General features: G+C 45.7%; 2 protein-coding genes across 3 annotated transcripts in view; one reads left to right on the forward strand and one right to left on the reverse strand.

Annotated features, from left to right (window-relative positions):
• The window catches only part of LOC115205272 (arrestin-C-like), a 40,562-nt gene extending 23,816 nt beyond the window's left edge, over positions 1-16,746 (reverse strand). Inside the window, exon 1 of the mRNA XM_029771067.1 lies at positions 16,539-16,746. The gene's annotated coding sequence lies outside the window, so the exon portion shown is untranslated. The remainder of the gene's footprint in view (positions 1-16,538) is intronic.
• A 5-nt stretch (positions 16,747-16,751) lies between these two features.
• LOC115205271 (phosphatidylinositol 3,4,5-trisphosphate 5-phosphatase 2B) overlaps positions 16,752-27,623 on the forward strand; it is a 36,295-nt gene continuing 25,423 nt past the window's right edge. For both annotated transcript variants that reach the window (XM_029771064.1, XM_029771065.1), the window contains exons 1-2: positions 16,752-17,854; positions 21,434-21,497. In XM_029771064.1, the coding sequence (XP_029626924.1) occupies positions 17,718-17,854; positions 21,434-21,497 (201 nt within the window). In that variant the 5' untranslated portion in view covers positions 16,752-17,717. The remainder of the gene's footprint in view (positions 17,855-21,433; positions 21,498-27,623) is intronic.

Raw genomic sequence — 27,623 nt, forward strand, 5'->3', positions numbered from 1 at the left:
GGAGGCCTGTAAACAGTAGCTATATGTCACGTGTGCTCCCTCTTCGGCCATGTCAACATCGTTACGCACATAATGACACTCACCTGGACTCTCTACCTGCCCTTTATATGTTGTTCCCTTTGGTTTCTTCCCCAGTCATCATTATTTGTGTTCCTGGGGTCATGTCTGTGTGTTGTTTGTGCTACCTGTTTGTTTCATTTATTTATTAAAACACTCACTCCCTGAACTTGCTTCCCGACTCTCAGCGTACATCGTTACAGAATGACGACTCAACAAAGGGAAGCATCAGGGAGTTTGTTGTTGTTGTGTGTGTTGGAGGTGATGTTGGGTCCGGGTGTTGGAGCCCGGAGCTACCTGGGAGGTCTCAGCCGGTTTGTCGGATTCCCATGCCTCGGCGGGTTCGACGGGTTTCCATACCTCAGCGAGATCGATAGGCTCCCATACCTCAGCTGGCTCGACAGGCTGCCATGCCTCAGCGGGTTCAATAGGCTGCCATGCCTCAGCTGGCTCGACAGGCTGCCATGCCTCAGTGGGTTCAATAGGCTGCCATGCCTCAGCTGGTTCGATTGCTTACCATGCCTCAGTGGGCTCGATAGGCTCCTATGCCTCAGCTGGGTGAACAGATTTCCATGCCTCGACCGAGGCAACCGGGAGGTCTCAGCCAGCTCATCAGGTTTCTGCACCTCAACGGAGGCGACCGGTCCGCTCCGCTCTGGATCCCCGGGATCGTCCCTGTGGTTGGCGTCCTGCGGCTGGAGCCCAACGCGCCGGGGAGGGGGTACTGTCAAGGATGCTCTCTCTCTGGCGCTCTAGGTCGCCATGCTCCTGCGCCTCAGCTGGATTGACTGGTTCCCGCGCCTTAGCAGAGGTGACCAGTCCGCTCCTGATCCCCAGGATCGTCATCTTGGTCGGCATCTTGCGGCTGGAGCTGCGCTTCGGGGAGGAGGTACTGTCATGTGGGCTCCCTCTCTGGCCTCTAGATCACCAGGCTGCTCGTTATGGTGCACACCTGTCACCATCGTTACGCACGTCTGCACATAATGACACTCACCTGGACTCACCTCCTTGACCTCCTTCCCCAGTCGTCATTGTTTCTGTTCCTGGGTCATGTCTGTGCGTTGTTTGTGTTACGTGTTTGTTTCATTTATTTATTAAAACACTCACTCCCTGAACTTGCTTCCCGACTCTCAGCTTACATCGTTACACTATATAAAGTGATTGAGTAGGCTGCATAGAATTCATGACTAGATGCTCAAAAGACGAAAACGCTGTCATTTTTTTGTTTGTAAATTTACATTTGCTATCGTAAATGTTAGCGACACCTCTGCCTTTGCGGGATGTGCGGGGGATATGGTCACTAATGTAACCAGGAGGAGAGGCCTCATTTAACACAGTAAATTCAGTCAGGCGAATCAAATCAAGATTATGATCAGTGATTAGTTCATTGACTATAACAACCTTGGAAGTGAGGGATCTAACATTAAGTAGCCCTATTTTGAGATGTGAGATATCACAATCCCTTTCAATAATGGCAGGAATGGAGGAGGTCTTTATTCCAGTAAGATTGCTAAAGTAAACACCGCCATGTTTAGTTTTGCCCAACCTAGATCGAGGCACAGACACGGTCTCAATGGGGATAGCTGAGCTGAGTACACTGACTATGCTAGTGGCAGACTCCACTAAGCTGGCAGGCTGGCTGACAGCCTGCTGCCTGGCCTGCACCCTATCTCATTGTGGAGCTAGAGGAGTTAGAGCCCTGTCTATGTTCATAGATAAGATGAGTGCACCCCTCCAGCTAGGATGGAGTTCGTCACTCCTCAGCAGGCCAGGCTTGGTCCTGTTTGTGGATGAGTCCCAGAAAGAAGGCCAATTATCTACACATTTTGGGAGGGGCAGAAAACAGTTTTCAACCTGCGATTGAGTTGTGAGACTCTGCTATCGACACCATCACTCCCCCTAACTGGGAGGGGACCAGACACAATGCTGACACATCTTTCTAGCTAATTTACAGGCTGAAGCTATGTTGTGCTTGGTGACCTCGGACTGTTTCATCCAAGCATCATTGGTGCCGACGTGGATAACAACATCCCTATTCTGTCTACACTCGCCAGTTTTAGCCTTAACCAGCATCCTCTTCAGATTAACCTTTACGCCGGTAGCCCTGCCCCCTGGTAAACAGAGTATGATTGCTGGATGATTCTTTTTAAGTCTAATACTGCGGGTAATGGAGTCGCCAATGACTAGGGTTTTCAATTTGTCAGAGCTTATGGTGGGAGGCTTCGGCGTCTCAGACCCCGTAACGGGTGGAGGAGAGACCAGAGAAGGCTCGGCCTTCGAAAGTTTCTGTCGGCTGAATGAGCAACACCGGTTGAGCATTCCAAACGTATTTCCTTCCAGAAGCCTTGAGAAAATTGTCCGGCTGCGGGGACTGTGCGCGGGGATTTATTCTACTATCTGTACTTACTGGTGGCACAGACGCTCTTTCGTCTTTTCCTACAATGAAATTACCCTTGCCTAACGATTGCATTTGAAGCTGGGCTTGCAGCACTATCCTCACCACAAGGTGATAGTTTTCATGTGTATTATGAGTACAGCGACTGCAATTAGATGGCATAGTGTTAATGTTAATGTTACTACTTAGCTTTGGCTGGTGGAGGTCCTGTAGAACCACGTCCAGATAAAGCGTCTAGGGTGAAAAAGTTTAATGAAAAAAGTTGAGCGAGGGAAAAAAAAACGTAAGGTGTTGGTAAATGTGTAAAATGAAGATTTTGATTAAAAAAATTGATGTAAAAACATAAAGTTAGCAGGTAGCAAAGTAGCAACAAAGCACCAACAAACCACACAGCAGCACGGAGACAAAACCATCAAGCGCTATGATGTAACTTGGTCTCATGAGGACCTTCATGGTCGAATTGCTGCAAAGAAACCACTACTAAAGAACACCAAGAAACACGAGCAATGGACATTAGACCGGAGGAAATCTGTCCTTTGGTCTGATGAGTCCAAATTTGAGATTTTTGTTTCCAACCGCTGTGATTATGTGAGACACAGAGTAGGTGAAAGGATGATCTCCGCATGTGTGTTTCCCACCATGAAGCGTGGAGGAGGAGGTGTGATGGTGTGGGTGTGCTTTGCTGGTGACACTGTCAGTGATTTATTTAAAATTCAAGGCACCCTTAACTAGCATGGCTACCACAGCATTCTGCAGCGATACACCATCCCATCTAGTTTGCGATTAGTGGGACAAAACGCACCTCCAGGCTGTGTAAGGGCTATTTGACCAAGGCAGGTGATGGTGTGCTGCATCAGATGACCTGGCCTCCACAATCACCCGACCTCAAACCAATTGAGATGGTTTGGGATGAGTTGGACCGCAAGATGAAGGAAAAGCAGGAAACAAGTGCTCATCATATGTGGGAACTCCTTCAAGATTGTTGCAAAAGTATTCCAGGTGAAGCAGGTTGAGAGAATGCCAAGAGTGTGCAAAGCTGTCATCAAGGCAAAGGGCGGCTACTTGGAAGAATCTAAAATCTAAAATATATTTTGATTTGTTTAACACTTTTTTTGCTTACTACATGATTCCATGTGTGTTATTTCATAGTTCTGATGTCTTCACTATTATTCTACAATGTAGAAAATAGTAAAAATATAGAAAAACCCTTGAATGAGTAGGTGTGTCCCAACTTTTGACTGGAATTGTATTTTTTTTTTTTTGCTAAGCAGGTAGAGCTCAAAACAGGTGGGTCGCCACTGGTCCATCTGTAGATGCTATACAGACAATCAATAATATTTTAACTATCTACAAGCCCTAGCCTTGACCTTAACCCTTATCCTAACCCTAAACTTAACCCTTATCCTAAACAACTTCTTTGCTCGCTTTGAGGACAATACAGTTCCACCGACACGGCCCGCTACCAAAACCTGCGGGCTCTCCTTCACCGCAGCCAACGTGAGTAAAACATTTAAACGTGTAAACCCTTGCAAGGCTGCCGGCCCAGACGGCATCCCCGGCCATGTCCTCAGAGCATGCTCAGACCAGCTGGCTGGTGTGTTTACGGACATATTCAATCAATCCCTATCCCAGTCTGCTGTCCCCACATGCTTCAAGAGGGCCACCATTGTTCCTGTTCCCAAGAAAGCGAAGGTAACTGAGCTAAACGACTGTCGCCCCGTAGCACTCACTTCCATCAGAATGAAGTGCTTTGAGAGACTAGTCAAGGATCATATCACCTCCACCCTACCTGACACCCTAGACGCACTCCAATTTGCTTACCGCTCCAATAGGTCTACAGACAATGCAATCGCAATCACACTGCACACTGCCCTAACCCATCTGGACAAGAGGAATACCAATGTATGAATGCTGTTCATCGACTACAGCTCAGCATTTAACACCATAGTACACTCCAAACTCGTCATTAAGCTCGAGACCCTGGTTCTCGACCCCGCCCTGTGCAACTGGGTCCTGGACTTTCTGACGGGCCGCCCCCAGGTGGTGAGGGTAGGAAACAACATCTCCACCCCGCTGATCCTCAACACTGGGGCCCCACAAGGGTGCGTCAGCCCTCTCCTGTACTCCCTGTTCACCCATGACTGCGTGGCCATGCACGCCTCCAACTCAATCATCAAGTTTGCAGACAACACTGCAGTGGTAGGCTTGATTACCAACAACAACGAGACGTTCTATAGGGAGGAGGTGAGGGCCCTCGGAGTGTGGTGTCAGGAAAATAACCTCACACTCAATGTCAACAAAACAAAGGAGATGATCATGGACTTCAGGAAACAGTAGAGGGAGCAGCCCCCTATCCACATCGACGGGACAGTAGTGGAGAAGGTGGAAAGTTTTAAGTTCCTCGGCGTACACATCATGGACAAACTGAAATGTCCACCCACACAGACAGCGTGGTGAAGAAGGCGCAGCAGCGCTTCTTCAACCTCAGGAGGCTGAAGAAATTTGGCTTGTCACCAAAAACACTCACAAACTTTTACAGATGCACAATCAAGAGCATCCTGTCGGGCTGTATCACCGCCTGGTATGGCAACTGCTCCGCCCACAACCGTAAGGCTCTCCAGAGGGTAGTGTGGTCTGCACAACGCATCACCGGGGGCAAACTACCTGCCCTCCAGGACACCTACACCACCCAATGTCACAGGAAGGCCAAAAAGATCATCAAGGACAACAACCACCCGAGCCACTGCCTGTTCACCCCGTTATCATCGAGAAGGCAAGGTCAGTACAGGTGCATCAAAGCTGGGACCGAGAGACTGAAAAACAGCTTCTATCTCAAGGCCATCAGACTGTTAAACAGCCATCACTAACATTGAGTGGCTGCTGCCAACAAACTGACTCAAATCTCTAGCCACTTTAATAATTAAAAATTGGATGTAATAAATGTATCACTAGTCACTTTAAACATTTCCACTTTATATAATGTTTACATACCCTACATTACTCATCTCATATGTATACTGCTCAAAAAATAAAGGGAACACTAAAATAACACATCCTAGATCTGAATGAATGAAATAATCTTATGAAATACTTTTTTCTTTACATAGTTGAATGTGCTGTCAACAAAATCACACAAAAATAATCAATGGAAATCCAATTTATCAACCCATGGAGGTCTGGATTTGGACCACACTACAGGCTGATCCAACTTTGATGTAATGTCCTTAAAACAAGTCAAAATGAGGCTCAGTAGTGTGTGTGGCCTCCACGTGCCTGTATGACCTCCCTACAACACCTGGGCATGCTCCTGATGAGGTGACGGATGGTCTCCTGAGGGATCTCCTCCCAGACCTAGACTAAAGCATCCGCCAACTCCTGGACAGTCTGTGGTGCAACGTGGCGTTGGTGGATGGAGCGAGACATGATGTCCCAGATGTGCTCAATTGGATTCAGGTCTGGGGAACGGGCGGGCCAGACCATAGCATCAATGCCTTCCTCTTGCAGGAACTGCTGACACACTCCATCCACATGAGGTCTAGTATTGTCTTGCATTAGGAGGAACCCAGGGCCAACCGCACCAGCATATGGTCTCACAAGGGGTCTGAGGATCTCATCTCGGTACCTAATGGCAGTCAGGCTACCTCTGGCAAGCACATGGAGGGCTGTGCGGCCCCCCAAAGAAATGCCACCCCACACCATGACTGACCCACCGCCAAACCGGTCATGCTGGAGGATGTTGCAGGCAGCAGAACGTTCTCCACGGCGTCTCCAGACTCTGTCACGTCTGCCACGTGCTCAGTGTGAACCTGCTTTCATCTGTGAAGAGCACAGGGTGCCAGTGGCGAATTTGCCAATCTTGGTGTTCTCTGGCAAATGCCAAACGTCCTGCACGGTGTTGGGCTGTAAGCACAACCCCCACCTGTGGACGTCGGGCCCTCATACCACCCTCATGGAGTCTGTTTCTGACCGTTTGAGCAGACACATGCACATTTGTGGCCTGCTGGCGGTCATTTTGCAGGGCTCTGGCAGTGCTCCTCCTGCTCCTCCTTGTACAAAGGCGGAGGTATCGGTCCTGCTGCTGGGTTGTTGCCCTCCTACGGCCTCCTCCACGTCTCCTGACGTACTGGCCTGTCTCCTGGTAGCGCCTCCATGCTCTGGACACTACGCTGACAGACACAGCAAACCTTCTTGCCACAGCTCGCATTGATGTGCCATCCTGGATGAGCTGCACTACCTGAGCCACTTGTGTGGGTTGTAGACTCCGTCTCATGCTACCACTAGAGTGAAAGCACCGCCAGCATTCAAAAGTGACCAAAACATCAGCCAGGAAGCATAGGAACTGAGAAGTGGTCTGTGGTCCCCACCTGCAGAAGCACTCCTTTATTGGGGGTGTCTTGCTAATTGCCTATAATTTCCACCTGTTGTCTATTCCATTTGCACAACAGCATGTGAAATTTATTGTCAATCAGTGTTGCTTCCTAAGTGGACAGTTTGATTTCACAGAAGTGTGATTGACTTGGAGTTACATAGTGTTGTTTAAGTGTTCCCTTTATTTTTTTGAGCAGTGTATATACTGTACTCTATACCATCTACTGCATCTTGCCTATGCCGTTCGGCCATCGCTCATCCATATATTTATATGTGCATATTCTTATTCATTCCTTTACTCTAGTGTGTAAAAGGTAGTTGTTGTAAAATTGCTGGATTACTTGTTAGATATTACTGCATGGTCGGAACTAGGAGCACAAGCATTTCGCTACACTCACATTAACATCTGCTAAACATGTGTATGTGACCAATAAAATTTGATTTGGATTTGATTTGAACCCTAGCCCTAACCTTAACCCTTTCCATAACCCTTATTCTTAACCTAAATTTAACCCTAACCTTAGCAAGAAGTTGCTTATCAACAGATGGCCTGCCACTGCCTGCTGCCGTTCATGGGCAAGAAAGGCTGGGATTTTCTTAAATGTAACCAGGCAGAAGGACACCTGCTGGGGATTACGGCGCCGGATCATGAGGGCAGGTTGAGATGTTCAGTGGCCTCACTACCCCTTCTACTACTGAACATATTACTGTAGCAAAGAATAGAATGATTCTATTTATACGTACTGCACAGCTCTTTGAAAGACACCTGGCACTTCAGGAAAGACACTGCGGCAGAAAAAGCAACAGCTATATCTTGAGTTTCAATCAGGTATGAATTAAAGTCACACAACACAAAAAAAGGAAGCTTATTCCACTAAAAAAGTTCATTTTGGGTTCTACTGGGCCTTCAGTGAGCATGATTAGGTTATTTTTTCCATTGATTTCAGTATGACTCTCCATATGAGGGTGATGATATAGATACAGTGAAGAGGTAAATGGAATTCAAACAGAACAATGGATATGCCATGGAAACGTGTGGGGAAAAGATGCCGTGGGTGAAAGAGTTGCCTCATTGCCCCCCCAGCAAAATTTGCCTACATTTAGGCTATTGTTTATACAGTGTGTGTATTTCTCACTATGTTGAGGTAAAAATTGGAGTATAATGCTTGTATGGATGTCAACCACGATACATGTTCACATCATCGTCACCAATCAACTGCATTACAGTTAAAAATGACTTTGACTACCATCACGGATTTCTCTAAGCTAGCTATGCTATCCGTTTATACGAACGGAGGTTAGCATTTAGCAGTCACTTCTTCTAAACCTGAAAAGGGACTACTTCTAAATGTTAGGCAGTGAAAACAGTCAAATATATCCAAATCGTAACCACATTGTGGGCCTGTGACAATGCATCTGCCGTATAGTCAATCATTCAACGATGATGAAGAACAATGAACACACAAAAAATGAGGGGTTCAAACAATAGTTCTCCTAAGATCCTTTAAGTTCTTTGAAGAACATTAGGGTTATTGACACTGAAAAATGCCCCCAAAAGGTACTTCCAAGAACCCCATAGGAGTTGGGGTTAGTCGAGGAACCTTCTTAGTTCTTGGGGGTTCTTGCAGGAACCTAACTGCCAAACTGAAAAATGTGGATTTGAATTTGAGAAATCAACAGGTGCAGGCACTTAACTGAAAATGTTTAATATCTCCTCAATTTAAGGTAAGGTTTCTCCCTTGGGGGGGGGGGGGGGGGGGGGCTTTTCCAGGAACCTTTTTCTTTTTAGAGTGCATCTGCTCTGTGTGCACTAAATAAGAGGAACAAACACTTCCTCATTCCTGTATCTTAGTGTCTATTGGTCTGTGGCAAAGTGAATACTACCTTCGGAAATATATTTATTTTATTGATGTTGATATCATAATACAGTTTTAGAAAAAATGGTTCCAAAGGGGTTCTTCGGCTGTCCCCATAGGATAACCCTTTTTGGTTCCAGGTAGAACCCTTTTGGGTTCCATGTAGAAACCACATGGAACCCAAAAGGGTTCTACCTAGAACCAAAAAGGGTTCTTCAATGGGTTCTCCTATTTCGACAGCCGATTAGCCCTTTTAGGTTCTAGATAGCACCTTTTGTCTAAGTGTATGAATCTAAACCAGTGTAGCTAATCACTGGGAGATTAGATTACCATAACAATGCATTGGTCCCCTAATCTGAGTTGAGTTCAGATTAAGACATTTCACTTCTAAATCCATCCTCTTCCCCATGGCTGTCCTAACAAATTCAAGACAACTTCATGTACATAGACACACTTAAAGATCCTTCCTTGTTTATCTGAAGTATACTCCATAAGTGGCATTAACCAAATGACAAGGAGTAAAGCTACTGTAGGAGATTTTGCTAATGCCTAAATGAAATTGGCCAGTGCAATTTGAATATGTTAAAATCTGCTTAAAATGAGCTCGGCCCGAGTTAACTCTGTGTATGTCTAAACCTGACTGAGGCTGCCATTTTAAACATTCTACAACCACTACCAATACAGGTGACAGATTCATATATTTCAAATGGGCACCACATGTTCTGTACATTCAAAGAAGTTGGTAAAATCCTCCCTATTCTACAACAGTTTTTTTGATAATACTCTGTGCCTAGTATCAGTTTTAAAGACCCTTGATAAATTAAATGTAATGAAAGGTTAAGACAAATGTTCCTTCCATTCCATTCCAATAAAGCAAGGTGGGCAAGTCCAGATATTGATATCGTAATATCCAGTGTGTGATTTCTTTATCGATGAGAGACATCGTTTGGACTTGAGACGCCAGAATAGCATTGTTAGTGTGAAATCATTGGCTGCGTCTTATTGATAAGCCTCTTACGCCTCGCACTTATGGCAGCTTGATTCTCCACTTCGCAAGGAAAGCCTAAGTTGCTATAAGTGTATAGAAAATCGCCTATCCTCATTCACACTGGGCTTAACTGGACTCAGTGCTGCTTTTAGACACCGTTAATTGAAGTGCACTGAATGGATGGACTGGGATGCCATCACAATGTGTTTTTGGTACTGTACGGTCCATACTTTGTGTTGTAAGCATGCATTACAAGAATTGTATTATGAAATCAATTCAATCAATATGTATTTCATATTTATCTCCTATTTTTAGCTGGTGCCAAGAAAAAGAGTTAAAGAGTGATTAAGGTACACAGAAAAAAGCTTTGTCCAGGAACATCCAACACTAAAGTTGTATTTTCAGGCCTCTCCCTTGGTCATATAATGAGTTTACGAGGTATTTGTCTGCCAATTTCAGCTGAAGGAAGGAGATCACAAAGTATGTCTTCATCTAATCCCCTTGCAGCTAAGCTCGCTCCCATTTGCGCTCCATGTGGTTGAAAACTTTATATATATATATATCGACAAAAAGTAACTTAATCAATGTCCCAGACCACTGCCGAGACCAGTTATAACACACCAAATCATCACACCTTGCAGGATCATAAAAGCCACAACAAGTGACATGGAGAGCAGTGGAGGCTGCTGAGGGCAGGACGGCTCATAATGATGTCTGGAACAGAGCGAATGGAATGGCATCAATTAAGGTTACACCAACCTCCTGTGATGGAGAGTGAAGGACAGGGCACTGATCGATATGTAAGGAGACTAATGTGTATGGATAAAACAGAAATATGTACATTTTGAAAATTGTATCATATCTATCAAAATGACCAGTTCAAACAGTTGTGGTGTAGGATTCTGTATTGACTTTATATTGCACTATACTCATCTATATCAATACAATGTGTAGTCATACCCCCAACTAAAGCACCAGTACTGAGCAACGTACGTCAGCCATGATGTCCACGTGTTTCTGTGTCCTCCCATGCTTTCTCAGTGGTGATGGGCAGGCAGGTATTAGCTATGAGATATATAGGGTCACTAAATGGTCAGATTAGGATTAGCAGGCTTGGAGAAATTCCAGGGCAAAAGAGTGATGTCCCTATCTTTATGTAGAACAGTGCTATGAGATCTACTAGGACAGACGCATTTCCAGGGACCACATTTCTTGGGAAATACCATGGGTATTAACATAACCATTGGATCCAGAAACACTTGGTTGGTAACCAAGGTTCCCCTTCTATCTCCCTCACTCTCTCTCTCCCCCTTTCTCTTTCTGACCTTTCCTCTGCCCTGCTTCCTCTTTTCTTTTTTCTTTTTTGTATTTCCAATGGATTAAGTCTGACTTTGGAACAGATCAAAGATGTGTTGATGTAACAGTGTCATCAGTTGGATGATGCAGAACAGTTAATCCATGCTTTTGTCACTTCTAGATTAGACTACTGCAATGCTCTACTCTCCGGCTAACCAGATAAAGCACAAAATAAACTTCAGTTAGTGCTAAACACGGCTGCTAGAATCTTGACTAGAACCCCCCAAAACATTTGATGATATTACTCCAGTGCTAGCCTCTCTACATTGACTTCCTGTTAAGGCTAAGGCTGATTTCAAGGGTTTTACTGCTAACCTACAAAGCATTACATGGACTTGCTCCTACCCATCTCTCCGATTTGGTCCTGCCCTACATACCTACACGTACGCTACGGTCACAAGACGCAGGTCTCCTTATTGTCCCTAGAATTTCGAAGCAAACAGCTGGAGGCAGGGCTTTCTCCTATAGAGCTCTATTTTTATGGAATGGTCTGCCTATCAATGTGAGAGACGCAGACTCGGTCTCGACCTTTAAGTCTTTACTGAACTAGGATTGAGTGTAGTCTGGCCCAGGGGTGTGAAGGTGAACGGCAAGGCACTGGAGTGACAAACCGCCCTTGCTGTCTCTGCCTGGCCAGCTCCCGTCTTTCCCCTGAAATTCCCTGCCTCTGACCATATTACGGTGGCTGAGTCACTGGCTTATAAGTGCCCTTCCATGCCGTCCCTAGGAGGGGTGCGTCACTTGAGTGGGTTGAGTCACTGACGTGATCTTCCTGTCCGGGTTGGCGCCCCCTCGGGTTCGTGCTATGGGGGAGATCTTCGTGGGCTATACTCGGCCTTGTCTCAGGGTAGTAAGTTGGTGGTCTGTTGACATCCCTCTAGTGGTGTGGGGGCTGTGCTTTGGCAAAGTGGGTGGGGTTATATCCTGCCTGGTTGGCCCTGTCCGGGGATATCGTTGGACGGGGCCACAGTGTCCCCCGACCCACCCCTGCCTCAGTCTCAGTCTCCAGTATCTATGCTGAAATAGTCTATGTTCCGGGGTGCTAGGGTCAGTCTGTTATATCTGGTGTAATTCTCCTGTCTTATCTGTTGTCCTCTGTGAATTTAAGTATGCTCCCTCTAATTCTCTCTCTCTCTCTCTCTCTATCCATCTCTCCCCTCCCGGAGGACCTGAGCCCTAGGATCATGCCTCAGGACTACCTGGTCTGATGACTCGTGGCTGTCCCCTGTCTACCTGGTCGTGCCGTTTCTCCTGTTCTGCCTGCGGCTAGGGAACCCTGACCTGTTCACCGGACGTGCTACCTTGTCCCAGACCTTCTGTTTTCGACTCTCTCTCTCTCTCTCTCTCTCTCTCTCTGTACACCTGCTGTCTCGACCTCTGAATGCACAGATATGAAAAACCAACTGACATTTACTCCTGAGGTACTGACCTAATGAACCCTCTACAACCACTGTGATTATTATTTGACCCTGCTGTGTTATAATCTCCACCCGGCACATCCAGAAGAGGACTGGCCACCCCTCAGAGTCTGGCTCCTCTCTAGGTTTCTTCCTAGATTCCTGCTTTTCTAGGGAGTGTTTCCTAGACAATGTGCTTCTACATCTGCATTGCTTGCAGTTTGGGGTTTTAGGCTGGCTTTCTGTACAGCACTTTGTGACATCTGCTGATGTGAAAAGGGCTTTATAAATACATTTGATTGATTGCTTGATTGATTGAAATGCTTACTGACGGGCCCTTTTCCAACAATGCAGAGTTAAAGAAAAATATGTAGAAAATCTATCCAAAAAATAGAAATAGTGACATGAGGAATAAATACACAGTGAATAAGGAGTAAAAATAACATGGCTGTATACAGGGAGTACCAGTACCGAGTTGATGTGCAGTGGTACGAGGTCATTGAGGTAGCTAAATACAAATAGCAGGGGTAACTAGGCAACAGGATAGATGCAGTAGCAGCAGCGTATGTGGTGAGTGTGAAAGTGTTTGTGTGTGTGTGGTGTCAGTATGTTACGTGTGTGTGGGCATGTAACGTGGGGGATTTTACACAGAAATGTCTAGTACACCAAATGTAACCACCACAGGTTTTAGGATAAGGCAGGATCAATAGAGACTTGAACTGCGTACCGGTATAGAAACTCAACACAGGATTATCAAAAATATAATTTGATTATAAAGATATCAGGTGAAAACGTACAAACGGGGCTGTACTGGGTGGGCTTGGAATCATACCAAAAAGGCAAGTTACAGTGTGTCTCAGTCTTCAGTACAAAATGGCTACTGCAATAATTGAGTAGTTGCATGCAATGTCAGAAGAAGTATCTTAGTCAGCACAGCAAACAGGTGGAAAACACAGCAAACCAGATCCTAGTGTAAAACAGCAAAGCTCACAGTATTCAATAAGGATTAAATATCAAAAGGTCTTCACAGACTAAAGCGCACATGCAATAAACAGGCAAGACCTTAAATGTAGCAATAGACACAAATAGATTAAAAACACAAGAATGACATTGCTGACTTGTCTCCAAGTCCACACAGCCAAACCCAAGTGTACTCCGGATACTTACAGCTAGCACATTAACACAAACACACCGAGACTGTATAAAAGACTCTAGGTCTGGTGTGGAACTTGGGAGACAGCAGCAGTCTGTCGCTGTCTTTCCCTATTCCCGCTCCAGGAAATGCACCACCGTTTTGTAGGAACAGGAAGTGCAGAGACACTTCTACAATTCAGAGGACAACAGCAAATGCTAAAATAGAGGCACCTCCACCCTGTTACAGGCATATGTAGTGAGTGTGTATGTGTGTTGTAGGATGTCAGTGTAAGTACGTGTGAGTGCATGGGTAGAGTCCCGTATTTGTGCATAGAGTCATTGCAAGAGAGCTAGTGCAAAAAAGGTGAAATGCAGGCAGTCCGGGTAGCCATTTGATTAGCTATTTAGCAGTCTTGTTTAGCAGTCTTATCACTTGGGGGTAGAAGCTGTTCAGGGTTCTGTTGGTTCCAGACTTGGTGCACTGGTACCGCTTGCCGTGCGGTAACAGAGAGAACAGTCTATGGCTTGGGTGGCTGGAGTCTTTTTTTGGGCCTTCCTCTGACACCGCCTAGTATAGAGGTCCTAGATGGCAGGGAGCTCGGCCCCAGTGATGTACTGGGCTGTACTCACCACCATCTGTGCCTTGCAGTTGCGGTACCAAGCGGCGATGCAGCCAGTCAAGATGCTCTTAATGGTACAGCTGAAGATCTTTTTGAGGATCTTTTGAGGGAGGTGTTCAGTCCCAGGGTCCTATGCTTGGTGATGAGCTTGGAGGGGATTATGGTGTTGAATGGTGAGCTGTAGTCAATAAACAACATTCTTACATAGGTATTCCTTTTGTCCAGGTGGGTGAGGGCAGTGTGGAGTGCAAGAGATACTCATCTGTGGATCTGTTGGGGTGGTATGCACATTAGAGTGGGTCCAGGGAGTCTGGGATGATGGTGTTGATGTGAGCCATGACCAGCCTTTCAAAGCATTTCATGGTTATATATGTGAGTACTACTGGGCGATACTCATTTAGGCAGGTTACCTTGGCATTCTTGGGCACGGGTACAGTGGTGATCTGCTTAAAACAAGTTGGTATTACAGACCGGGTCAGGGATAGTTTGAAAATATCAGTGAAGACACTTGCCAGCTGGTCAGCCCATGCTCGGTATTCCGTCTGGCCCTGAGGCCTTGCGAATGTTAACATGTTTACATTCGCAAGAGCGAGATCACACAGTCGGAGAGCGAGATCACACAGTCGTCTGGAATAGCTGGTGCTGTCATGCAAGGTTCAGTGTTGTTTGCCTCGAAGCGAGCATAGAAGTTATTTAGTTTGTCTGGTATGCTCACATTTCTGGGTAGCTAGCAGCTGGATTCCCCTCTGTAATTTGTGTTAGTTTGCAAGCCCTGATACATCCGTCGAGCTGATATGGTAGACAGGCTTCCTCCATCAGTGCAGAACTTAGAGCCATTATAGAATGTGAAAGTAGATAACTAAGTTACCAGAAAGGGCAGGTTGGTTGTCATAGATTCCTGTGTAATCCAGTGTTTCCCTAAACATATTAGCCCAGGTAATTGAACGGACAGCGACAGGTGATGGATGAGCCCAAGGTAACAATAAGACATGGTCAGACAGGACCAGACAGGACCAGAAAGGATAGGACCAGACAGGACTGGATAGGACCGGACTAGACTGGACAGGACCAGACAGGACTGGACCAGACAGGGTCAGACCATGCTGTGTGTTTGCGGGAATTAACCTTAATTTTCACAGTCATTGAAATGACTACCTACTGTACAAAATGCTAATTGTGTGCTGAATGAACCCAACTCCCAATGTGAGTGAAATTGTTAGGACGAATGAGCTCGAAACAAAACCTGGGTTGTCCCAACTTGAAAATGTATGATCAATCAAATTTGATAGGAAAAGTGGTTTACTATACAGTCTGCAGGGGCCATGGGGATGACAGGGGTGTTAAACCACTACCCTCATCTGGCCCTACTGCATCTGTTGAGGAACACAACATAGCTGGAAGAACAAAACACCCAGGGAACACCCGGGGCTCAGCAGTCACTGACCTATAAGGGGCAGCAGGTAACCTAGTGGTTAGAGCATTGGGCCAGTAACCGAAAGGTTGCTGGATCGAACACCGAGCTGACAAGTTAAACATCTAACCCACCTTTCCTAAGCCGTCATTGTAAATAATATTTTTTTCTTAACTGACTTGCCAGTTAAATAAAGGTTATAAAAATATATATTTAAAATAATTAGACACAGCCACATGGAGGCACAACAATGACTGGTTTATGGCCTTTAGAAAGTGGTGAGATGGCATTAAGCCTGTAATAAACAGAGGAGTTGAGAGGGCGGACAATTTCTGCTGAGTAGTAAGAGGCAGCACAGCTGGAGCCGAAAAACTGACCACAAACAATACCCTGGGAGTAGAGGAGGGACATTGTTGTGGAGGACAAAAATAAGATTCAGAAAGTAAGGGATGATCAAATTCATATGGAGGCTGCTTTTCTGCTGAGAAAGGAGGGAGAGAAGGCAGGGAAGTTAGGGAGAGTGACATGGAGAAGGGGCAGGGGAAAGAGAGAGGGGGAGGAGAAAGAGAGAGGGGAAGGAGAAGGAGAGGGGAAGAGAAAGAGAGAGAGGGCAAGAGAAAGAGAGAGGGGAAGAGAAGGAGACGGGTGGAGGGATAAAGAGAGAGTGGTAAAGCTAGCCAGCACAATGGAAAAAAGTCTGGAAAAGAGGACAAGAACGCACAAGTGAGACAGACAGTGGCTGTGCCAAGCAACCCACCTCAGTGTGCACGGCGGGGCTGTGTTTGGTCTTTGAAAATTCAGGAAAAAGATGGAGGAGAATGAGGGGGGAGGAGGAGGAGGGAGGGGTGGGCCCAGAGAAAGGAGTCTGCTGGCGTTTGTTAATGAAGTATAGTCACTCGCAGGAATTATTTTGGCTGCTGCGTCAGATTTTTCTCTCTCTCTTCCTTCTTACTCACATCTGGAGCGGGGAGTCACTTCCTCTGTCTGTGCTGCCCGCGTTGTGCTTTAACAGGGCTAGTCCTCTCGTCCTCTACTGCCCCTTCCCATCCTCTTCTGACGATACTCCAAAGAGATACGGAACACACTACCCCAGGGGGATGGGACCTCCCCAAAACACTCTCAGCACAGGACCGACCAGGGACCCTGGACATCCCCCACCAACACCCCCCACCCACCCTCTGGAATCTACGTCTGAAAACAGAGAGGGAGAGAGAGAGACTGAAATCTAGAGAGAACTGCAACCATCAGATGAACTCTCTGTAGGGTGTTCCCCCTTTCCCTTATATGGCAAAACAACTGGGAAATTATTTGAATTTGTCTGGTTTCTCTTGCACGGCTGCCTGGGCGCTGACTTCTATCCACCACAGCAGGCTGTGCAGCAGGGTTTGTTTGTGTGGCTGACTGACTGCTTTTGGTTCTTCTTTTCTGTGTTGTTTGCATGCAGGGCTTTTGAGGGGACAGCAGGCAGGAGCATTGCTGGTGTTTGTGGTGAGGCTACAGGCACTGCTGTCAGTGCCCCCAGGGGTGGTTGGCTTTACGCACCATTGCTCCTCTCTCTCTCTCTCTCTCTCTCTCTCTCTCTCTCTCTCTCTCTCTCGCTCTCTCTCTCTCTCTCTCTCTCTCTCTCTCTCTCCTCCACAATGGGCTCTGTCTGCCTGAGACGAACATCCGGCTGGCAGCAGCCTGCACACTGAGACGGTGTCTTTCTGAGGGGGAACTAACAGCAAGGTGGGCCAAAGTTCATCAAGAGGAAGCAACTGTAGTTCTGGAATCTGGACACACACAGAAATCTGTGGGAGGGTTACTCACTCTGACTCTACAACGGCAACAATCCTCAACAGGACGCGTAACCCAGTAAGACCCCGGAGGGGGTGCCTGTAGTAAATGAGGAGGGCTGCTGTTGTTGTTCCTGAGTTGACCTTACTAATTAGGACCAGGATGCTGGAGAAGCTGTGAACACTCAAGAGGACAGCACAACGTGAGCTCCTGATTGGAGGGTCCCATGGTGCCATGACACAGGTGTCTGAGACAGACTGTGTGTGTCGCCTCTGACCTTCTACCTTACTGTGGGTTACCCTGTTGGAAAGACAGACACTCCACTGACTGACAGGTGGACAACAACACCGTCGGATGTCATGGCAATGGCGGCGTGGTACCACCGTGACATCAGCCGTGTGCATGCAGAGGACCTGCTGGCCCGGGCTGGGAGGGACGGCAGCTTCCTTGTCAGGGACAGTGAGTCTGTGCCTGGAGCCTACGCCCTCTGTCTGCTGTGAGTACACACACACACACACACACACACACACACACACACACACACACACACACACACACACACACACACACACACACACACACTTACACACACACTCACACACACACACACACACACACACACACACACACACACACACACACACACACACACACACTCACACACACACACTCACACACACACTTCTTTTCCATCTCTGAGTGTGTATGGTCATTATGAACCCAGTGGTGCTTGCAGTCAGACACCCACACCTGCTCAGACACTGGTAACTTTCCCCTACAAGTCAGTGGAAGGGGAACTAACCTCATATTCCCAAGTTTTATAGACTGTCTCAATGACTGTCTCAATGTCTGTATTGTATTCAGCAGCCTGTCTCTCTGTCATCTCCATCAGTCTCACTCGGAGCTGGGCCGGTGGGCAGGGAGAAGGCTGTGGCTCAGCCCAAGAACAGTCAGGCTGCCCTGTCCTGATACAGCCCAACCCAGCCTGGCCAGTGTGTGTGTGTGTGTGTGTAACCCTGGTTAGGACTCCCTGCCCCCCTCTCCTCTCGTCTCCTCGCTCCTCCATTCAGTCTTCCTTGGGGCCCCTGGAAGAGGGAGGGAGCTGCTGTGACCACATGGCTCTCTGTGCAAAGCAGCCCTGAGCCAGACACATTCCTGAAAGCTGAGCCCCACTGCTGCTCATGCTGCTCGCTCACTCCATCTTTCTTTCTCACTCCCTCTCTCTCTCTCCCTCGCTCGTTCACTCCCTCTCTCTCAATTCAATTAAATTCAAGGGCTTTATTGGCATGGGAAACATATGTTAGCATTGCCAAAGCAAGTGAACTAGATAATAAACAAAGTGAAATAAACAATAAAAATGTACAGTAAAAGTTACACTCACAGAAGTTCCAAAAGAATAAAGACATTCAAAATGTCATATTATGTCTATATACAGTGTTGTAACAATGTGCAAATAGTTAAAGTACAAAAGGGAAAATAAATAAACATAAATATGGGTTGTATTTACCATGGTGTTTGTTCTTCACTGGTTGCCCTTTTCTTGTGGCAACAGGTCACAAATCTTGCTGCTGTGATGGCACATTGTGGTATTTCACCCAGTAGATATGGGTCTGCCAGGTCTGCACACGGCGGCCTTTCTCAATAGCAAGGTTATGCTCATTGAGTCTGTACATAGTCAACGTTTGGGACAGTCACAATGGTCAGGTATTCTGCCACTGTGTACTCTCTGTTTAAGGCCAAATAGCATTCGAGTTTGCTCAGTGTTTTTGTTTAGTCTTTCAAATCTTTTTGTTTTCTCATGATTTGGTTGGGTCTAATAGGCGGTCCTTGTAAATAAGAATTTGTTCTTAATGTATTTCCCTTGTTTAATATAGGTTAAATAAAACAATTATTGTGTTGCTGTCCTGGGGCTCTGTGGGGTGTGTTTGTGTTTGTGAACAGAGCCCTAGGACCAGCTTGCTTAGGGGACACTTCTCCAGGTTCATCTCTCTGTAGGTGATGGCTTTGTTATGGAAGGTTTGGGAATCACATCCTTTTAGGTGGTTGTAGAATTTAATGTCTCTTCTGGATTTTGATAATTAGTGGGTATCGGCCTAATTCTGCTCTGCAAGCATTATTTGTTATTTTACGTTGTACACAGAGGATATTTTTGCAGAATTCTGCATGCGTCTGCAAGAGTCTCAATTTGGTGTTTGTCCTATTTTGTGAATTCTTGGTTGGTGAGCGGACCCCAGACCTCACAACCATAAAGGGCAATGGGTTCTATAACTGAAAAATATTTGAAGCCAGATCCTAATTGGTATGTCGAATTTGATGCCCCCCCCCTCTCCCACCCTCTCTCCCACACTCTCCCACACTCTCCACATTAATACAGGCCTACTGTACGCTAATGATGTTTGATGTTCCTTTTGATGGCATAAAAGGCCCTTCTAGCCTTGTCTCTCAGATCGTTCATAGCTTTGTGGCAGTTACGTGTGGCATTGATGTTTAGGCCGAGGTATATATTGTTTTTTGTGTTCTCTAGGGCAACGGTGTCTAGATGTAATTCAGACACCGTCTAAATCTAATCTAATCTCCACATAAATACAGGTCTACTGTTTCTTTGCATATTCTCTAACTTCATTACTGGGAAATATGCATTCCTTTTAGATGAATTGTACGTGTGCTTTTCTACCAGGCATCACAAGTTCAAGCTTTCAACAGGGGGCTTTCAACAAGGGGCTTTCAACAAGGGGCTTTCAACAAGGGGATTTCAACAAGGGGCTTTCAACAAGGGGCTTTCAACGAAGAGCTTTCAGCAAGGGGGTTTCAACAAGTGTCTTTCATCAAGGGGCTTTCAACAAGGGGCTTTCAACAAGGGGATTTCAACAAGGGGCTTTCAACAAAGGGCTTTCAACAGAAGGCTTTCAACAGAGGGCTTTCAACAAAGAGCTTTCAACAAGGAGCTTTCAACAAAGGGCTTTCAACAGAGGGATTTCAACAAGGGGCTTTCAACAAAGGGCTTTCAACAGAAGGCTTTCAACAGAGGGCTTTCAACAAAGAGCTTTCAACAAGGAGCTTTCAACAAAGGGCTTTCAACAGAGGGATTTCAACAAGGGGCTTTCAACAAAGGGCTTTCAACAGAAGGCTTTCAACAAAGGGCTTTCAACAAGGGGCTTTCAACAAGGGGATTTCAACAAGGGGCTTTCAACAAAGGGCTTTCAACAGAAGGCTTTCAATAGAGGGCTTTCAACAAGGAGCTTTCAACAAGGAGCTTTCAACAAAGGGCTTTCAAAAGAAGGCTTTCAACAGAGGGATTTCAACAAGGGGCTTTCAACAGAAGGCTTTCAACAAAGGGCTTTCAACAAGGGGCTTTCAACAAGGGGATTTCAACAAGGGGCTTTCAACAAAGGGCTTTCAACAAGGGGCTTTCAACAAAGGGCTTTCAACAGAAGGCTTTCAACAGGGGGCTTTCAACAAGGGGATTTCAACAAGGGGCTTTCAACAAAGGGCTTTCAACAGAAGGCTTTCAACAGAGGGCTTTCAACAAGGAGCTTTCAACAAGGGGCTTTCAACAGAGGGTTATTAACAGAGGGGGAGTTACAGGCATTTACTGTCCTGTGTCTCAAGGTCGTGTGAGGTAGTAGAGCAAAAGTTAGCTATCTATTGGGTACATGACAAAGACTAGTGGTATGATTTTACTACCAAGTGATTATTGTGGAACATGAAGCCCACATGTGTTTCAGGCGAGTGACACCCCTCAGGACAGTTTGTGTAGCTGTAGCTTGTGTAAACAGTGGTGTGTAAAAACAGTAGGTGTGTGGGTAGTCATGTAGTCTCATGCTACTGCAGTGGACTGTGAAGTTGCTAAAATAACCACCTAAATGAGTCACACCATCAACAAATTGGCGTCTTGTTTATAAAGTTGCAGTATTTTTAACAAGGGCAGCACATCTGCTCTTCCTTATTTTGTTGTTACTTTAAAGCGTGTTTTGCCTTTGAATGTTTATTTCTGTCCCACGGCAGTGGTATTGTGCTGTAGTGGTTCTTCTTGGAGTTCATAGTACCTTTATAAGTGTTATTTTCCCCTTTTCAGGTTCCAACGGCACGTTCACACTTATCGTATTCTTCCTGATGAATATGGCCTATTAGCTGTTCAGGTGAGTGACCATCATTAAAGTTCATGTTGGAGTTTCCATACCCCACTCACATTGAAAGTCAGGGCAATCCTTGTCCGACAGGGAAACTTTGTTTTTATAGTTCCAAAAAATATATGTATTTGAGCTTAAAAAATATTTTAGGAGAATTTTATAAGGGAAAAGATCTGTTTTGGGAATTTTCTAAATACTTTCTATATTATTCATTTCCATGTCAGCTCTACAGTATGCCTGGAAATGCCTTTGTCTGGAGCAAAGGATCCCAATTTTAAACCCTTCAAAAAAGTGTTTAGAATTCTATAAACTGTCAATAATAGATATAAACTGAACAATTATCTTATGTAGTTTCTTGCAATAACCCTCTGGGACTTTAAAGAACATTTCTCTCAAGTCTCAGATTCCTAAACGATGTGTCCGGAGATTTGGTCAATATGTCTAAAATCCTAAATGAATCAGGAATAAGCAGGGGCAGCTACACCATAAGGACCCCTCATTGTAGTGCCGCAAGACTGCTCACGGTCTGTAAAGTTCTCTCCTTTTGATAGATTTAAACAAACAATATTGAAATCACCATTATCACAACCATAAACTGTCAACTCCATCTGCCAGATAGACCAAGATATAATATGAATTTTGGTTCAAATATGTTAGATTTAATAAGGTTTTAGAATCATAAAGCAACTGAGGAAATATGAAATTGCTACTGTGTATATGACTTGAATGAGTTGTTAACTCCGTCAGATTTATTTATGTTGAATGATCTGATAGAATGGTCATGCTTTTATTGGGGATTTTCAAATGAATCATTTTCCATGTTTTAGAAATGTTTGTATTGAACTTTCATTTTTAGGGGTGAAAATATTTTGAGTATCGTTGTCAATTCCGTCAGTGGCTTGTTAAATCCATCACTGATGGCTAACCCCATCAAAATAACATTTTGGGGTCAATATTCATTAAAAAAAATTGCTGTTCTGCAACAAATGCTCACACTTTTGAAGTATTTGCTGTGTGATAATGTTTGCTTTATGAATGTTGTTGAATTTTTTTATTTGTGTTTGTATTTATTTATTTAAAAAAAAGTTTTCCCTTTTTCTCCGCAATTTCATGGTATCCAATTGGTAGTTACAGTTTTGTCTCATCGTTGCAACTCCCGCACGGACTCGGGAGAGGCGACGGTTGAGAGCCGTGCGTCCTCCGAAACACAGCCCAACCAAGCCGCACTGCTTCTTGACACAATGCCCACTTAACCCGGAAGCCAGCCGCACCAATGTGTCGGAGGAAACACCGTACACCTTGCAACCATATCGGCGTGCACTGCGCCCGGCCCGCCACAGGAGTCGCTAGTGCGCAATCAGACAAGGACATCCCTGCCTGCCAAACCCTCCCCTAACTTGGACGATGCTGGGCCAATTGTCCGCCGCCCCATTGGTCTCCCGGTTGCGGCCGGCTGCGACAGAGCCTGGACTCGAACCCAGAATCTCTAGTTACACAGCTAGCACTGCGACGCAGTGCCTTAGACCACTGCGCCACTCAGGAGGCATGATTGTTGTTTTATGTAAAAAAAAAAAAAAAAAATGTGCCAAAATGCTAACGGAATTAGCCTTTTATGGTGTCTGACAAAGTTGACATGAATCCAGTTAGTTGCAAATTTATGACAAATATTTATTTCAAACTGTGTTAATATTAACACAATTAAAATTAAGACAAATATTTGTGGGAAAAAGTTGAGATTGTCCTGTCTTTAAAGAATCCCTGAACTAACAGGGCCGTGCACAGACCTGTCAGGGGGCAGGTGCTCAAAATGAATAAGGGCGCCTACCGGCACCGCCCTGATGAATTTCATCATTCATATCTCAAAATTCATAACATACTAACTGCTTCTGTTGTGATTTTGTTATTTACATTTTGAGCATCGGCCTATTTATTTCTACAACAGCACACACTCGTCGCAAATTGTAAGCAAGCAAGTTACAGTGCCTCCTAAAGACATGATTGACATTGATAAAAGAGGGTGGGCTATCTGCTGATCGTTGATCAAAATCGAATCAAATTTGATTGGTCACATACACATGTTTAGCAGGTGTTATTGCGGATGTAGCGAATTGCTTGTTGATGTAAATCAGATTTTAAAAATCTTGATTGTGATTGATCTTCAATCCTCTTAAGTAATAACTTCACAATATAATATTCATAAACTTCTAACTCATGTGATTTATGGCTGGCTGTGGATATTTTAGTATATGGTGGTTAGCTAGAGTATAGAGGTGTTTCCCAACTCTGGTCCTCGAGTAACAGTGGACATGTTTTATTGTAACCCTGGACAAACACACCTGATTCAACCTGTCAACTAATCGTCAAGCCCTCAATGAGTTGAATGAGGTGTGTTTGTTCAGGGCTTTGATGAAAAAGGTGTTCTGTTGTGGGTACTGGAGGACCAGGGTTGGGAAAACACTCTAGATCAGGGTGTCCCAAACTTGGTCCTACATTGTAGAATCATAGTGAAGACATCAAAACTATGAAATAACACTTATGGAATCATGTAGTAACCAAAAAAGTGTTAAACAAATCAAAGTATATTTTATATTTGAGATTCGTCAAAGTAGCCACCCTTTGCCTTGACAGCTTTGCACACTCTTGGCATTCTCTCAATCAGCTGCACGCGGTAGTCACCTGGAATGCATTTCAATTAACAGGTGTGCCTTGTTAAATGTTTATTTGTGGAATTTCTTTCCTTAATACGTTTGAGCCAATCAGTTGTGTAGGGGTGGTATACAGAAGATAGCCATATTTGGTAAAAGACCAAGTACATATTATGGCAAGAACAGCTCAAATAAGCAAAGAGAAACAACAGTCCATCATCACTTTAAGACATGAAGGTCAATCAAACCGGAAAAGTGCAGTCCCAAAAACCATCTAGCGCTGTGATGAAACTGGCTCTCATGAGGACCGCCACAGGAAAGGAAGACCCAGAGTTACCTCTGCTGCAGAGGATAAGTTCATTAGAGTTACCAGCATCAGAAATTGCAGCCCAAATAAATGCTTCACGGAGTTCAAGTAACAGACACATCTCAACATCAGCTGTTCATAGTTTTGATGTCTTCACTATTATTCTACAATGTAGAAAATAGTCAAATTAAAGAAAACCCCTTGAATGAGTAGGAGTGTCCAAACTATTGACTGGGACTGTATATATAAATTATTTAATTATGTACAGTACCATAAGGGCACAAACAACTATCATCAAGCTAGCAAGAAGCAAGACAAGGACAAAACTCACTTGGCGAGTGGGAGGGCAAAGGCGCAAGTTCTCGGGCACAGGTAGACCCTTATCTGTGCACGTGCCTGGTAAATAAGTTAATATACTGTAGCCTACATGTACAAGCGCAACAGTATCCTCTTGTAGCAACCACTATCGAGAAAGAATGTGTAGTACAATACTGTAGTTGTTATCGTTACTCTACGACAACAGAGTTGTGTTGTCTGTTTTAATGGAAACAGGAAGCATCTTGTGTTCACATACTGGGCTCATTCTACTACAGACCTTGTTGTTTGAACGGCATCTCTTTCTGCCATGTTGCCACATGCTCCGAGCATGACCTCAGCTGCACAGAGAAGAAATTGTGTGTGTGTGTGTGTCAGCGATTCCTGCGCTACCCATGCACTGGGTCATTGACCAGTGCTCCAAAGGGGGTTGGGTCTGTTTGTGCTTTGAGTGTGTGTGTGCATGTGTCATGGACAGGGATGTGTGTGTTGAGGGTTAGCTGGGCAGAGGATAGGGGTGGCTGGGATCGGTTTGTGTGTGGCAGTTATATGTGTGTGTATTAGACACAGTAACTATTGGGGACGACTCATTTCAAGAGCCGCAGTGTCTGGTCCTAATTATTATCAGGACCAAAACACACAAAAACTAAAACGTTATAGGCAGCCTGTACATTCCTTCACCGTGACTAGGTGCGCAAGTCCAAAGACAACAGCTCAAATACTTTCTTTTCAGATCAGGGCTTTCATCCACATACTGTATCGCAGCTTCATTTGTTTTCCCCTGAAGTCACTAAAGTCTCCAATAAGCATATTGTCTTGTTGGCTTTGAAACCATTACCACGTAGGGATTACTGAGGTTGCTTCCTTGTTTTTCTGAGAGGGTTATTTTAAAGAGAAGGCTATTTTGAGCAAAAAGAGAGGCCATTTTTGTCTCCTTGTGTAATTCAGTCCTTATTTACTTTATAATCACTTTTCAAGAGCTCCTCGAAAAAATGCATCAATAATTTGAAGTCGCTGGCAGCTGGGGCAGGTAATGTCTGCCCCCCACCAAAAAAATCAAACCACACGAGGAAAACAAACATTTCTAAAATGAAGACGTACATGAAAATGTTTTTTGGGTTTTGCGGTGTTGCAGTGAGCGCCCCGTTGGCTCTCTGTCTGAGTTTGTCCGTGACATCTAATAGGTCTGTGCCCGCAGCATTGTGGGTTTTATGAGTGCATTTAGTGTAAACACTCTTTGTGTCTTTGACTGGTACCTTAATGTGTTTGTCTATGGCTGGTGAACGTGTGTTTCCCCCTCCGTGTTTACTGTACATGTCTGAGGCGTCTGTCTGTTGGAGTGTTGTTTATATCGGGCAGCAGGTGTGTACGGTAGACTGGCTCAGGACACAGAGGTCGGCTAGTAAACTGCTGGAACACTGTGACTCATGGCAGCCAACCTTGGCAGTGACCAGGACGTGGGTGGTTGGTTGTGACATCATCTCCTGGCCTGTGGGGATAGTAGGGGTTTCTGCAGCCCGCTGGACGGTGTGTGTTTGATGTGGTTCTTGTACTGGCCATTCAAACAGAGGTGAGGGGCCGTGGCTTCTGTTTGGCACCTCCAGGATCTAGGAGAGTAGCACCTCTATTCCAAATGTGTCACGTTCGTCGTATGGAGTGGACCAAAATGCAGCGGGAATGTGTATGCTCATCTTCTTTAGTACGAAGAAAACCAAAACAAACACTTAAACAAAAACAACGATGAAAAAACTGTCCTGTAAGGCACACAGCTACACACGGAACAACTACCCACAAAAACCCATGGAAAAACACCCCTACTAAATAGGACCTTCAATTAGAGGCAACGAGGAACAGCTGCCAATTGAAGGTCAACCCAATAAACTAAACATAGAAATAGAAAAACTAGAACGAACATAGAAATATGCTAACATAGAACATTAACCAAAAAACCCCGAAACACATAAAACAAACACCCCCTGCCACGTCCTGACCAAACTACAATAACAAATAACCCCTTTTAATGGTCAGGACGTGACAGTACCACCCGCCAAAGGTGCAGACCCTGGATGCACCTCAAACAAAAAACACAAAAATAAACCCCAAAACAAAATAATCCCAAACTAAAGGGAGGGAAGAGAGGGTGGCCACCGTCACCGACGGTTCTTGTGCTACACCCCCCCCCTCCCCAATTTTCCTACTATGGAGGTTGCTCAGGCTCCGGCCTTAGTCCTCAACCTAACCTGTCCACCCCAGCTGAAGGCTCAGGGCTAAGGCGCATCACTGAAGACCTCGAGCTGAGGCGCATCGCTGGATACCTCGGGCTGATGCGCATTGCTGGAGACCTCGGACTGGAGGGCGACTCTGGGAACTCCGGACTGGAGGGCGTGTCTGGCTGCGCCGGTTCCGGACTGGAGGGCGACTCTGGCTGAGCCAGTTCCGGACTGGAGGGCGACTCTGGCTGCGCCGGTTCCGGACTATGGGCCGTCTCTGTCGGTTCCAGACTGTGGGCCGTCTCTGTCGGTTCCGGACTGTGGGCCGTCTCTGTCGGTTCCGGACTGTGGGACGTCGCCGGAAGCACTGGACGGGGCACTGTCGCCGGAAGCTCTAGACGGGGCACTGTCGCCGGAAGCTCTAGACGGGGACTGCGCACTAAAGGCCTGGTGCGTGGGGCTGGCTTTGGAGACACCAGACTAGGGACGCGCACCACAGGGCTAGTGCGAGGAGCAGGAGCAGGACGAACTGGACTGGGCTGGCGCACTGGAGGCCTAGTGCGTCGGGCTGGTACTGGAGGTACCAGACTGGAGACACGCACCTCAAGGCTAGTGCGAGGAGCAGGAACAGGACGTACTGGACTGGGCTGACGCACTG

The sequence above is a fragment of the Salmo trutta genome, chromosome 13 (assembly GCF_901001165.1).
Source record: "Salmo trutta chromosome 13, fSalTru1.1, whole genome shotgun sequence".
Classification (NCBI taxonomy): Eukaryota; Metazoa; Chordata; class Actinopteri; order Salmoniformes; family Salmonidae; genus Salmo; species Salmo trutta.